Source organism: Phoenix dactylifera, chromosome 11, assembly GCF_051530095.1.
Source record: "Phoenix dactylifera cultivar Ajwa chromosome 11, Ajwa_hap1_PhDact_Kaust_v1.1, whole genome shotgun sequence".
NCBI classification, from domain to species: domain Eukaryota; kingdom Viridiplantae; phylum Streptophyta; class Magnoliopsida; order Arecales; family Arecaceae; genus Phoenix; species Phoenix dactylifera.
In genome coordinates, this window is record NC_143200.1 from 14,495,350 (window position 1) to 14,510,353 (window position 15,004).

The following is a 15,004-nucleotide window of genomic DNA, read 5'->3' on the forward strand; positions in this document are numbered from 1 at the left end:
AAATAAACTCTGCTTATTGAAGAGGTGGCACCCTCTCCTTCCTCCTTGCTTCGGAAGCCTACAGCTGCCCTTTCCCTCAGGCCAGCTGGGCTTGTCCTTTCAACCAGGGTGAGAGGTGGAAGACTCCCATTATGCATGGATGAGGGCCCAACAGCTGGCCTTCCCCCCTACTGGCCAGCTGGGGCCCGTCACTTCAGTCCTTAGGCTTGAGGTGAGGGTTGCCATCCATGGGCCCAATACGGCCCCATTAATGACCTGGCCCAAATACCCTTAAACTGGGCTTCAAAAGTATTGGGCCTAGTTAGTATCGGGCCTGGACATTACATTCTTTCCCTCTTAAATAAATTTCGTCCTCGAAATTAATCATACCTCAATTCTTTGGTATGCAATGTAATTCTCTAGAAAAACCGACTGAAATAAAGAAATGTGAATAGCCAGAATCAAACGAAATCCATGGAAAATCGTAAACCATTGAGCTTAAAAGGTTGCTATATAGAATTTCTTTGGAGGCTTATCTCGTCAGATGCTAAGACTATTTCTCTGGTTCATATAAAGAGTTTGGATTATTTTATTGCTTCTATATCTCTCATTTGGCTTGGTTGTTGTACATAGATTTGTGCTGGTTGTTGTCTCAGTTCGCTGCCATTGCTTGCTCCATTTGATGACATGAATGATGGTCATCAAATTTTGAGCAAACTTTTTTTTCTCTATTAGCCTTGGTGATTCAATTGGTTGTCCACCTGCTTTTATTTGTTGTTGCATGCACCACGTCTGTGGAATGCCCCAACATCTATTTGTGTGGTTTTGTATGCTATTTTTTGCCTTTGTGACTGTGACATATAACTTTAGTGTTTTCATGGATCTGTTATAGTAATTTCTCTGCTTTTGTTGTCTCTTACTGTCAACTTTGAATGATTTGATCAAGCCTTTCATGGTGGATGTAATAGTTTGGTGCTTGAGATTATGTTCTCTTTTTTTTTTTTTGGTGTACCGGCATCTCACTGCAAACCGTGAAAACGCCCAGAATAATCAAAAAGCAAAACACGCTCTAGTGCCACCGGCACTCGCTCGAAACCCCTCCATAGGACGGCTCCAGAGTGGTGTGCTATGAATGAGGCGACCCAGTCTGCTGCACTGTTCGCCTCACGAAAGACATGCGTGGCTCGGAAGGAGTCCACCTCCCCCACCAGATAGCAGATATCATAGACAAGAGGGTGCAGATCTGGCCGCGGCTCTTTAGCAGCGATTGAGCAGCTCTGGAAGGTCTGCTGCTCCGCAGACAGCCGAGAAGCAACGATCGTTCGATGGGGGGAGGAGAAAAAGAGACACTGTGGGATCTTTTCCCCAGGTCGGCTTCTAGTTCTCTTACTCAAGATTTGTTGGTCTTCTCTTTCTTCTCCTTCAACTTGTTGTTGGTCTCCCGGGTGGATAATGGCCGCGATGGTGTGCTTCTTGTTATCTTGTTCTCTTTGTTTGTTTTTGTTTCTTCTCTTTTGCTTTTCTTCTTCTTCTTTGTTTCGCAAACTGGGAGAGCGGCATTGCTTTTGGGTTCCATGCAAAGAGGCTGTGATGATTCTTGGATGAGGGTTTTGCTACATTTTGAGAGGAAAGCAACTATTCTCTTGATGGTGAGGCAATCTTGGATGGTCTGCTGCTGTTGTTCTGCAGGCAACCGTTTGCAGCCGTTTTGATTTATTAGTTGCAGATCAATTGGTGAATCTGAGTCTCCTTCTCCATCTTCCCCTTCTTTGCTTTCCAGTTGCTGAGATTATTTTTTTCAATATTCCTTTTTAAGGGTTTCTTGAATTTCTGAGAGATTTAAAGTAGATTTTGGTGGAGAGCGTAGGAAGTGGGGAGATCTTGGTAAAAGTCTCTCTATCTCTCTCTCCCTTTTCTTCAGTATATCTTCAAAAGTTTTGAACTTGGTTAAGATAATGCCTTTTGTCTAAGTTGCACATGATAATGTACTTGCTTGAGTTTCTATTGTCCGTCAGCCTTTGTAGTTTAGGTAATTATGGATAGCCACTCTCTTTGCCAACTATTCCTTTTAACCACAAATTTTATGTTGATTATACACTCTGCATTCCGCTTTATTCATGGTAAATCTACTTCATCAGTTTTTGTGGCTCGGTCCTTCAAAACTGCATCATCCTAGAACTTTACCAAGCCCATAAAAATTGTTCAAGTTTATTCTTGTCTCTGTTGTTGTCTTAATTATCTATTTATCTTCTGAGCTATTGTTGGACGGTCCGGTCCGGTACGTACCGGCCGAACCGGTACCGTATCGGCCGGTATGCGGTAGTTTCAAAAACCACAGCGCGCGGCGCTGTGGTTCTAAAAAAAAAATCGTACCGGTGCGAACCGGCCGGTTCGCACCGGTACGAGGCCGGTACCGGCCGGTACGGGCTCCGAACCGGCCGGTACGGGCCCGAACCGGCCGGTACGCACTCGTACTGGCCGGTTCGGATAAAAAATCGGAAAATACCGGTTTTTTATTCGTTCCGGTACCGGTCTAGGACCGGACCGGTACGTACCGGCCCGTACGGGCCGGTACGGCATTCCATGGTTGGACCCCTATGCTGTAGCAAAAGTCCGAACCTTTTGGGCAATGATGACAGCATCCTTACTCATTCCGGTGATAGCCTTCAAATAAACTATTACAACTCATGGTCATCTCATCTTATAGGGGCTAGATTCGTGATTTTCTGTGGAAATTGTCTTCGATAAATCCTAACCATTGATGTCTCTTTAGCAAGCATATCTGATTGGTGGAACAGCATGCTCAAGTCGAAAAACTGTTCGATTGCAGTATTTCTTGAAGTTTGTAAGTATATTTTGATTTATTTGCCAACAATTTGTCAGAGTATTACTTTTATTGCTTAAGGCTGTGATTTCTTGAATCAGATTAACTTTTTGGTCTGTTATTGACGTTGAACAAGCATCAATAGTGCTGGACACCAATTTTTAGACTAGTATACTAGATTAAATTATCCATTTGTTGCTGACCTGTTCTGACCAGATCTTGATTTGAAAGCATTGGTAGGTTGTGAGTTGAGAGGGTACCCTCTGAGTCATATTCGGATTTGCAGTAAACCTTATTTATTTATTGCAGTAGACCTGTTTATCTAATGCCGCAGATTATGTTAACTTTTCATGTAAGACAATGTTCAAAATGGTACTTATAATGGTTCCAAGAATTAGGAGCATGGGCGGGCATACAATGTGATGGATAATCGCCTTCACAAAGAGCTGGTTCTTATATGTTGGTAAACAAGGCTCAGCCTTCCACCTCTCCTTTCTCCTAGCTTTCTACTTGAGAGAGGAGGTGAGCATCTATAGTGATTTCTCAGTTACCTTTCAAGCATTGTTCCTTCTCCTTTTCTTCTTCGCTTTTTTGTGTACGGATTTATTTTTGTATGATTATTTATGCAACAAGGGTGACTTCTAAAAATTGTTCTTCTCTTCTTTGCATGCCATCTTCTCTAGCAATAGGCGAGACATATGTGGAAGGTCTGCTACATTGCTGGCACCTGAGCTGCATTCATTGTAAGTTGGAGAGGTCATCACCATCGGAGAAGAGGCGCGGGGATCTTCTCCTCTTTTTTGTGTGCATGTATATTAATGAGATGACGGGCAAGTTGTGAAATTACTCTTCTTCTCTTCTTTGCGTGTCAGCTTCTCTAGCAATAGGCGAGGAACTTCTGGAAGTGGTGAATTTGAGCCTCTTCTTCCTTTTCCTTTTTTGCCTTTCAATTTCTTGTTTTTTGAAGATTATATTTTTGTAAGACTTCTTTAATTACATAACTGTAATTAAATTTCTTTTGATGTGTTTTTTCGGTTGTTCCTGAAGAATTCATAGGATTTGGAGGCTCATGATAGTTTCAAGATAAAGATGGTATCGATAAAGGTACGATTTTGACTTCGAGAACCCAAATTCTCAAAGTTTGTATTTTGCTTGTCAAAAATCAGGAGTTGTTTGCTCAATACTCAAATGTGTCACATTTTTACATTTTCTCCTTCCCAAAATCCCGACCATAAATACATGGGCTCTTTTACATGAACTACCAGTTTATGTGTGAATCTTATTGTGCTTTTTTTTTTTCTGCAATTCTTTTACGTCTCTTGTTATAAAGTTATCTGAAATGCCTGCTTCACCATTGGATAACTTTTTCTCCCATTTGTTGCGATTGGCTAATTAAGTTAATATGTTTTTTCATTTTTATTTCTGCTCTCATTTAATTTGGGAAGCTGTGGTGTTTTTCTAACTTTTACATCCTTGTTTTCTATAAATCATGACAGTGGCACCTCTACTTTTGCTCCCATTTTTATGTGCTGTGTATGTTGCTTAATATTTTATTTGACAAATGTGGTTGGTTCTTTTAGTACACTTTCAAATAGTATCATATGCAGTTCCCCTGAGATAATGACATGATCTTCTGAAAATGCATTTGCATAATCTCAGAACCGAACTATTAGACTAATCCCTGTATAGCTCCTATGCCTTTTTATATTAGATCAAGTTCAGAACCAGAAGAATTTCTCTTTGTTTTGTCTGCTGGCCATCAGTTATGGTTATATCCTTGTGACATACTGTGTGGTAATTCCAATCCTTCAATCATTTAATCATTTTTTGTTAACCTTGTTGGTTACATTGATCTGCATGACTTTCCGTTGGCTTGGAAAACATTTCTGCATGTTGTTCTGGATACTTTACCATTTCTTTTTCAACCTCTCTTTCTCTTTAATTTTCATGATTTCATGCCTGAGCATGTTTGTTAATGTATTACGTGCGGGCGGGGCTTGGTGCAATGGTAAGGTTGCTCCATTTGACCTGTGCATCATGTATTCGAAACACCTCAGATGCTAAGTGGCAGAAACCTTGGGGATGCCTTTTTTTGTTTTCTTGAATGTATTATGTATCATAAAGGTAAGGCTTGTGATATGTCGGGATGATTATATTCTATTAAGTTGTGAATGATTGTTTTATGATTATTATTTTTTAGGATGTAGTCTTATCTTCTAAAGTTCAAATGGACCAACAATTAGCATATCTGGTTGACTCGGTGATTTATTTTTCGAACTGAGGTTGGCTCGTTACAAAGCCAAATATTGTGTATTGTAGGTAAATTGTCTGTTTTGGTTTCTTAGGACTCACTTCTCGTAGGCTAAACATGATTCCTTTTTTGGCTTCCAAAAAGGCTCCATTTATTTTTATACAAGAATTGACTTGTGTCTGGCCTGTAGTGGATATAGCTTTGTGTTCTTTATTATTGAAAGCCATTCTTTTCTTTTCTTTTTCTTTTTTCTAACATTTTTTAATATTTTTTTCTTTTTTTAATAAAAAACGTTGTCTTCTTGCACCTTCCATGCTAGACCTAATGATTTCTATTGAACCCAGATAATTCCTTGACCTGGACGTGGTTTGACGGCCATACTCTTTCTGGTTCCCTTTAGATGAGATGAAGTTTCTTGATTCCACCTAGTTTGAGACTAAGTTTGTTTAATTTATTTACATAAATAGTACACTTGTATTGCGTTCAGATGATAATGTACTTGCTTGAGTTTCTATTGTCCGCCGGCCTTTGTAGTTTAGGTAATTATGGATAGCCACTCTCTTTGCCAGCTATCCCTTTTTAACCACAACTTTTATGTTGATTATACACTTTGCATTCCGCTTTATTCATGGTAAATCTACTTCATCAGTTTTTGTGGCTCGGACCTTCAAACTGCATCATCCTAGAATTTTACCAAACTCATAAAAACTGTTCAAGTATATTCGTGTCTGTTGTTGTCTTACTTATCTATTTATCTTCTGAGCTATTGCTGACCCTATGCAGCAGCTAAAGTCCGAACCTTTTGGGTGATGATGACATCTTTACTCCTTTCTTTGATAGCCTTTAAATGAAATATTACAGCTCCTAGTCATCTTATCTTATAGGGGCTTGATTCGTGATTTTCTGTGGAAGCTGTCCTCGATAAATCCTAACCATTGATGTCTCTTTAGCAGGCATATCTGATTTGTGGAACAGCGTGCTCAGGTCGAAAAATTTTCTGATCGCATTATTTCTTGAAGTATATAAGTATATTTTGATTTATTTGCCAACAATTTGTCATAGTATTACTTTTATTGCTTTAGGCTGTGATTTCTTGAATCAAATTAGCTTTTTGGTCTATTATTGACGTTCAACAAGCATCAATAGTCTTGGACACCAATTTTTGGACTGGTATACTAGATTAAATTATCCATGTGTTGCTGACCTGTTCTGGCCAGATCTTGATTTGAAAGCATTGGTAGCTTGCGGGTTGGGAGGGAACCCTCTTGGTTTACGTATCCAAAAGCTCCAAAAAAATTTGGAACCGGTACGGGCCGATACGGTTAGCCGGTTCGGGCCGGTACGGGTTTTTAACACCGAACCAGACCGTTCGGAGCCAGTATCGGTTCGGTACGGGCTGAACCGGCCGGTACAGCATTCCTTGCTTTTTTGTTTGTATGGATGCTTTTTTGCAGGAATATTGATGCAACAAGGGTTGACTTCTAAATTTGTTCTCTTCTTTGCATGCCACCTTCTCTGGCAATAGTTGGGCTCCTTCACAAAATTCCGACCATAAATAGATGGGCTTTTTTACATGAACTACCAGTTTGTGTGAATCTTATTGTGCTATTTTGTTTCTGCAATTCTTTTATGTCTCTTGTTATTAAGCTAGCTGAGATGCCTGCTTTACCATTGGATAACTTTTCTCCTAATTGTTGCGATTGGCTAATTAATTTAATTTGTTTTTTCATTTTTATTTCTGCTCTCATTTAATTTGGGATGCTCTGGTGTTTTTCTGACATTTAAATCTTTGTTTTCCGATCGCAGTATTTCTTGAAGTATGTAAGTATATTTTGATTTATTTGCCAACAATTTGTCATAGTATTACTTTTATGCCTTTTCGAAGGGGATTTTTTCTTTCTGGGTTTGTTTTTGATCCCAAAATGGATGATTTGTTGCCCCTAGCCAAGGTTCGGGAGCTAGATTTTATGTTTTTCTTTCTATTGGATTCGATTTTCTGCCAAAGATTTGGTTTTGGAATCTCTATCTTGATTGCCCATCAAAGATGGAACCTTTATCTTGATCTCTTTAAATTTTTTTTTTAATTATTATTTAGCTGGATTCTTTATTTCTTATTTGCTTTGTTATTTCTCTCTCTCCAGCGCGCGCGCGTCTCATGCCAGGTATTTAGAGTCACTTATCTAACGTTGGAGTTTGGATTTTATAATATCATGGAAGAGCTGCTTTGATAATTTTTTTTTCCTGATTTTAGTTTCTATTTATTGAGAGTCGAAATTTGGCACTAGTTAAACATCTGCTTGAGTTGTGAAAAACAAAAAGAACTGAATTTGGGTTTTGAAGATTGAAGAATAGGTGGCAATATTCAGAAGCCAGGATTTTTTTTTTCTCAATTGTTTAGCTTGTCCAAGAATGTTCTGACCTCGTAAAAGTAGATATGATATGTTTTCAGCTTATGTTTAACTATGACTGCCGTGAGTGTTGGACTAACTTTAATTTACTATCTTAGCTCGTTTACAAAACTTAATTTATTTGGATTGTTTAATGATTACAGCAGTCTTTTGTTAAGTATGTCGAATCTGAAAAGGTCCCCAAGGAATTTAAATCATTCCTTTACTGTTCTCCTTGAGGCTTGGAAGAAAAATTTGCTCCATGGCTTTTTATTTAGTCTGTATTAAGTTATTTGATTTTTCATTTTTCCCATCAATTTCCTATGCCTATCAGAGCATCATAATTTTACTGTTGTTAATTCTTTTTTTATCATGTAAAGGATTTCAACCAATTTTTACAAGACAATTATAAATGTGATATAAAATTTTGCCCCAAAGTCAAACCTATGGAAAAAACATTAATTTTTCTTGGATTAAAGTTGGAACACTACCTTGCTTTTGACCCAGCCTATTTCAGATATTGTTTTCTTGTTTTGGATGAAGACTTTCTTAAATGCAATTAAAGAAGTTGAATTTTATGTAAACCTAAATTGATTATACTCTCATCTGCTTGTGGTCAAGAAGTTTTCAACCCCATGCTATTAGCACAATGGTCATTGAAAATATATTTATAATTTTCTTGATGAATAGAGTATTTTTAAAAATCTAGCAAAGTTTGCAAGTACTTTACAAATCAATGTGACAAGATTTTGCTGTACTCTTCCCTTTTACATACTCAAATTTCAGGAGATTCGTTATTTTTCCTACTTTACTCGCAACTTTATCTCATGTTATTACATTTCCTCTATCATCGTTATCCCATATTTTGACATTGTTACCGTGACAATCTAAACTAGAATATGATTCTCAGTGTTTTGACTTTTACGCTATCAAGGTTAAGGACTAAAACTGTCGTTCTTTTTCCTAATGTAGGTATCTGCCCTTGCTTATACTTTTGTAGAATGAGAGGCACCATCAACTGACTGCTTTTGCCTCCATAATATTGTGTAATAATTGTAAAGTAACTGGTTGACATGAAATGGCGACCAGTGTTGGTCAGACTTATTATGGATGGTCACAGGAGGAGTTATCTGATCGAGTTGATTCTCAAGTAATTTTTTTCTAATCTCTTTGGGTTGTTCACCATCATAATTATTGGTCTAAAAAAATCTTTAATGCTCCTTTAGAGTGCTAAACTAACAGCAATTCATTCTTACATGTATCAAACCATCTATTTTTTGCTCTTTAACCCTTTTTTAATGACATTATTCAGGTTACATAAATGCTAACTACAATGATAAGATATTTATCTATTGCTAGTTTCATTTTGCATTTCAGATTTTTTAATATATGATCTTACATGTAATATATTGTATCAAATTCTACACTATATTTGCAACAGAATGGTACGAGTTCTTTTATTCTCTGCTGTGGTCTTATTGGTTCTATTTTGCTTGTTTTCCTCTCCTTGCAGTTTCATTGCTGTTTTTGAAGTATATACAGTTGGGATGATATAAACTCCTTACATCTGCTTATTAAGTTAGATTGCTATGCAAAAGGTCTATAATGAATATAATTTTCCTATTCTGTTGTTATTGGGTGGCTAAATGGGTGCTTGAGCTTTATTAAGTACTTGAGTTTCATTTCTCTGTATTTCCTGATGTGACCTACTTTGTTATTCTTCTCCTATATTGAATTCTGAACTCATGATACATTACCTTTCAGCTGTGTTGGTATATTAATTTTCCCCTTTTTGTTTCTTACATTTTCTGTTGATTTATATGGATATTATATTAAGTTTGATACAAAGTTAGCAGAGAATATAGCATGTGATACAAAGAAGCCAATGAAAGATAATTGGGGTGCTGTAATTATTTAAATATATTGTTTCTTTCATTTATGTAGAGTATTAATATTGTTAATGTGGTTTGCAGGAAGCTTCGGTCTCGCAAATGCTTGATCATGGTTCTATATCCTTTGGAAGATTTGCAGCTGAGTCATTGTCATGGGAGAAAAGGTCAGTGTTTACTCACGACAGACGCCAGGAGGAACTGGACAAGTTTAGTGGCTTAGTTGCCAAAAAGAAAGCATACTTTGAAGAATACTACAGAAGGCTTCGAGCTTTAAAGGCCTTGGAACAGAACCAGCAAACTGAGCTCACATTGGATTATGGTGGTGATGGTAGTAATTCTAGCCAAACTGGAGAAGATGATGAAACAGCTCTGCAGCATGGAAGTCTTAGAGATGGGGCAGCAGAAACTATTGATGCCCCTTCTACAGAAACTGAAAATGAACTAAATTTCAAGCAGGATACGAAGTGCAGTCAAGCTCTTCAAACTAGACCGCTGTATCCAGGATCCACAACATCAAATATAGACTCGCTGAGAAGAAGCATGGAAAAAATTGAGCCAGAGAAAAACTTTAACCATGCTGTGATGCAAGACCTGGACAGAGAATCCTTGTCGTCATTAAGTAGAAGCATAGAAGAGATTGAACAGAATGATATCAGTAGTGTTGATGACAAAGAGATTCTGAGGGAACAGGAGAGTCCAGGGTCTAATGTTGAATCTGGGCCTCCTACCAACAGGTCTGTGTCAGACGTGACAAATTCTAGAACCGGAGTCTCACAGCATGCACCTGGTCACAACTTGATACCATACAAAACCAAACTGGCTGTTGAGAAACCTCCAGACTGTAAATCAGTTCCTGAAGTGAAGAAGGTATGGCAAACTTGGAATGTTTTCTTGCATGTGTATAAAAACTACTTGTTACTTTGAATAAGCTAGTTTGTTTTTCTTCAGTGACCAAATGAAATCAAACTGGGAAAGGAACTGGAAATGTTTGTTTCGCTATGCTGCAGCAAATCCAACTTCCCAGTCAGATATGATGTCCAAATTTGTTTTAAAAATACGGCGTGCTAGGGACATACTTGGGACATACTTGGGCAATAGCTCATTTAGGAGGAAAATCTTGACCACCATGGGTCACCCAGTCCACAAAATTGATTCAGATAGGATTTTGGGTGCAGTAGTTCGTGCACATTTTCTAAATGCAATATCTCCTTTTCCACCATTCAGCTCAGAGCTAAAGCAGAGCCGGCTTGTTACTGACCGTCTCCACAGAATCCCAGCATGATTTATTGATCAGAAATTGTTTCTTCCTTTCATCCCTTTAACCTTCCAATCAGATATAACTTATTTTTATATTAGTTATCTAACCAAGGGTATATATCATGGCCATCACCCACAATTCAGAGAAGCATAAAAAAAGAGAAGTTGATGTACTCCATACGGTGGATTTTGATATGCCAAATATTACCTATTCTTCAGTTTATTCTTAATAGTAAATACAGACTTACTGTATATGCTAAGTATTGTTTGTTCCTACTAGCGTACTGAATATATTCAGTCAAGAGAATAGTGTAAGCCTAATTCTGTTATACCATGAGATTGATCCTTAACATTCTAGTCAGAGCATGAGAAAAATGCTTGCCACATACAGCACAAATACCCTGGATTGCTTCTTTTATCATATTAATCTCCTTTTATGGGCCTAGGAACATCAATGTTTCATTCAAGTCATCAGTGCAGATATTCAATGTGGATATGAGGAAATCTCCTCCTCCCTAGCAAATTATACTAATAAGCACATAGTTATGAAAATATAATTTCGTGTTTTGAAAATATAGCTTCATGATGAAATCAGGACTCTCCAAGTAAAACGTTCTTTCATTTGAACAACTTAGCAATTTTCATTTTAAGTTTTTCAATATTTATTTCCACAAGCAAAATGGTTACTTTTAGGAGGCCTAAGCCACAGAACTCAAGATAAGTTGGTCTTTTACTATGGCCTATGGGGCATCAGTAGTAACAGTTGATTTTTCACACTGTTCGCAATGCCTCCTCTGCTCCTTTCTTTGGTCGTAAGACATATGGTATTCTAAGATTGTCGGTGTTTCTTGTAGCGGAATGTCAATACCAAAAATTCACTTGAATAAAGAACAGATTAATGACACCTCAGCTGCTCTTTTCCTTTTTCTTTTTTTAACACTGGATAATCAGGTTTATTTTTGATTTGATCTTATTTTCAGGAGCCTGTTGCTTCAGTCAAGACTGGCCTGGATCTAAAACATGGAACAAAGACAGAAGTATTTAAGTTGTCAAGTAGAGCTAAACATTCACGACAGAAGCTAATTGGCACGGCAGATAGCAGTCTCCATTCAAGCAAGACAACTGCTAATAAAGTCACAAGCAACAATAAATCTGCCTCGGTTGCTTCGCATGGATCAGTTACAGAAGTATGTTCCAATATTACGAGTGCATGCCCGTTTTCTCTTGCCATGGAAAGAAGATCAGGCAGTAGGGAAAGTGCAGCGAGATTGGATTTGAAGACCCCCAACAGATTTGTATTATCACAAAATCAGGCAAATGGTGGGTCAAGTGTGCAGGTGAGTTCAAAGAGGACTTCTGACAATTGATCAATATTGTAATCTTTGAACCTTCTAGCTTTTTTTTTCCTTTTCTTTCTTTTTTTTTTCCCTTCTGAACAACACCCGTAGCACTTTTGATTTCAATATCACAATAATCTTGCTGCAGTCACTGACTGTCCCAGTTGTCATTTTTATAGGGTGGTTCAAAGAGGATGAACGCAACCTGTAGAGTGAAGAGCCAGGAACTACAAATTAAAAGGTTAACTTGTTACATGATCATGACATCATTTTGAGAAGATATATGTTGCACTTTAGATACTCATATTGTTGTTTTGTAATATCTGCTTTGAATTTTTCAGGGACTGCAAAGAAGTGATTAGACAATCTTTGACATCGGAGAGCCAGGGCACCTGCCTGAAGGGCAGAGCTGCCCATGTTGTCAGACAATCAAAGCCGAGGTTAAGATCTCAACTGCATCTGAAATTTGAAAATTATGTTTTTGTTCTAATGTTTTGCAATTTTTTCCAATAATATATTAGAAAGACTAAAATTTTAAAACATCTCTTTTTTGATTTCCAGTTCTACGGACCTTTTGGCAAGGAACAAATCTAATTCTGATGGTGCGTCTGAAGTTCAGCTCACAAATACCATCCAAAGGAACAAACCAAAGGAGGTAAAATGGCACATTATAGATGCTTCTCTTGTTCAGCAACTTTTATTTTCAGGGAGCCATTCCTAGCTGACAAACAAGAAAAAGTTGTTTTACCTAGTTACTCGACCATATATTGGCTCCTAATCCTTTTAGCAAATATGATATTTGGATGATAATCAGACCAATCCGTTAGAAGAATAGATTCAGTTGCAATATGTTCAATAATATATGCATCAATCATTAGACTCCGGTAATGCCAAAACTTGGTATGATTCGGTCATATTAATGTTCAACGGTACAATCAATTGACTTACCAATTTTGATTTATGATATCAGAGCAAATCAGCGCTGAATGATTTGGCATCCAAAGTTCTCATCCTTCAAAGTTCTCATCCTTTCTTGTTTTGAAACTTAATGAGATTTAGATGTTTCTTTTATGTTTTTTAATTGTGTGCCAATTGTCACATTTAGTAACGTTTTTTGGAACTCTTGTAATTGCAATTACAAATTTGAGGCCTTAATGCTTGGTGCAAAACTTCATTTTATACAAGTACAAAACTATCAATTGAGTTCTTGGAGTGTTAAAGCATCTAATCTCATGCAAAGGAGCGGGTTTTAGTTTTTGATCCCATAGATGAGGAGAGTCTCATGTGATGCATGGAAGACAGAAGACATTTAATTGTAGGGCTGAAATTGGATAAGATACGGATCTAATAGTAGTATATTCATATATATATTGGTTTTATTTGACAAATACAGTACAGATACGGATGTTAGTCAGATACAAAAATGCACATCCATATTTATTTTAAACGGATACGGGTATAAATCAGATACCGAAAGTATGGATATAAATCGGATAATTAAACTTTATGACCACAAAATCAAAGATATTACTAAGTGGATGATCAATCAAGTTAATAGTATGTTAATGTGACTATTTTTTTTTTTAAGTTCATGAGTGCTATATAAAATTAAATAAAATTACAAATGGAATCAGATATTCAAATATGGATTGGATAGTTATCTATCCATATCCATTTTTTTTTATGGATATGGATACGAATACAGATATTAGTCGGATGCTCAAATTTCTTTCCATATCTGGATGGATTCAGATACAAAATCGGTTCTGAACACTTTCACTCCTATTTAATTGATTCCACTCAACACAACTGATTGACATGCAACTCAAATAGTACTTGGGGGTTGAATTACATGGATTTGTAGGGGGGTTTTCTGTGATGTAAAGGAGACTTATCTCTAAAGATTTTGCAGTAACTTCCTTAGCATCAGACCTTGCTTTATAACAACATGCATAACGATCCTCTGAGCTCACTAGCAGAGCTGGAAATATAGCACTTTTCTAGATTGTCTTAAAACTTTCTCTTAGGTGTGCTGTGATTCTCATGAAGTCGATCATGCAGGAAAAAGGGGACAGAAGGTGGAAGGGGTCAAGGTGGAAGGGGCCTCAAGGACCTAGTACCAAGATTGTTGCTCCTCTCACTGGAAATCTCAGGACAGGAAATAAAAAGGTGGGTTTCATTCCTGCGTATCCAATGACCATTATTATGGAACAACAGTGGTTTGTCCTATAACCATCTCTTGTGGCTACCAAGCATTAGTGCCTGGCAGACATTAGATGACTGATGACTGTGGATCTGGCACATTCCTGCAACTGTAACACATTCCTTTAACCCTTGCTCTGATGAGCAGCATTATCTTGTGGAAAGTAGGAACCATGCATCTCTTCTACTCACTTTTATCCTGAAAACTACAGGAATTTCCCTCCCGAACTGGTGAGGAATCAAATAATCGGAGGGAACCCCAACTCAATATGTCACGGGATGGGAGGAAGCCAAGGTGTGCTACTCTTTTGCACTTTTTGAAGCTTTGCGTATTGAGGCATTGCTGCTTATGTTTTTGTTCCCGTCTTTCCCTTAAAACAATATCGTTTTGGTTGTGACAGGCGAGAAACACCACGATGGCAATGACTTGTCTGAAGATGCAAAGCCTCAGGTGTTCCGATTAAAAGGAATCAATCATCAGATAGCTGCAATCATGCATAATGCAGTGTCAGCAGCTGCCTGCTGTGTGCGGTTACCTAGTTATAATACCTGTTTTCTCTCCTAGTTAAAATGGCTGCTGCTGTCAAGTGGTACATATCTGTAGTCTGTGTAACTTGCTGTATCATATATGCCATAAAGGCTGTAATTTAGATCTTGAATTGCTTTGGAGCGTTGATCCCGTCGGGTTACTCTCACACGCGTTGCGACGATCGCAGTGAAAACACACGTGCGGGGTTGTTCACCACATGAACATCCCAGGAAGGGTAGAATTCAAAAAAATTCTGAGTTCACAAACTCAGAAAATTATGAATTAAAAAAAAGAGATTAAAATTAAAACTTGATTAATTTAATTCTATAATAAAGAATTGTAAAGA

General features: G+C 37.5%; 2 protein-coding genes across 3 annotated transcripts in view; one reads left to right on the plus strand and one right to left on the minus strand.

Moving 5' to 3' along the window:
- The first annotated feature begins 6,809 nt into the window (after positions 1–6,809).
- On the plus strand, positions 6,810–14,784 carry LOC103698672 (uncharacterized). Of its 2 annotated transcripts, XM_088706872.2 has the most exons (9): positions 6,812–8,591; positions 9,415–10,200; positions 11,571–11,927; positions 12,107–12,168; positions 12,269–12,367; positions 12,489–12,582; positions 13,989–14,096; positions 14,342–14,424; positions 14,531–14,784. In XM_088706872.2, the coding sequence occupies exons 1-9, from the start codon at positions 8,520–8,522 to the stop codon at positions 14,553–14,555; spliced, it is 1,686 nt and encodes a 561-aa protein (XP_088562998.1). In that variant the 5' UTR covers positions 6,812–8,519; the 3' UTR covers positions 14,556–14,784. The 2 variants fall into 2 exon arrangements, with proteins under 2 accessions (XP_088562997.1, XP_088562998.1); XM_088706871.2 differs by having other exon boundaries at positions 6,810–8,591; positions 14,342–14,784.
- The window catches only part of LOC103699036 (uncharacterized), a 59,966-nt gene continuing 54,771 nt past the window's right edge, over positions 9,810–15,004 (minus strand). Inside the window, exon 8 of the mRNA XM_088706873.1 lies at positions 9,810–12,648. The gene's annotated coding sequence lies outside the window, so the exon portion shown is untranslated. The remainder of the gene's footprint in view (positions 12,649–15,004) is intronic.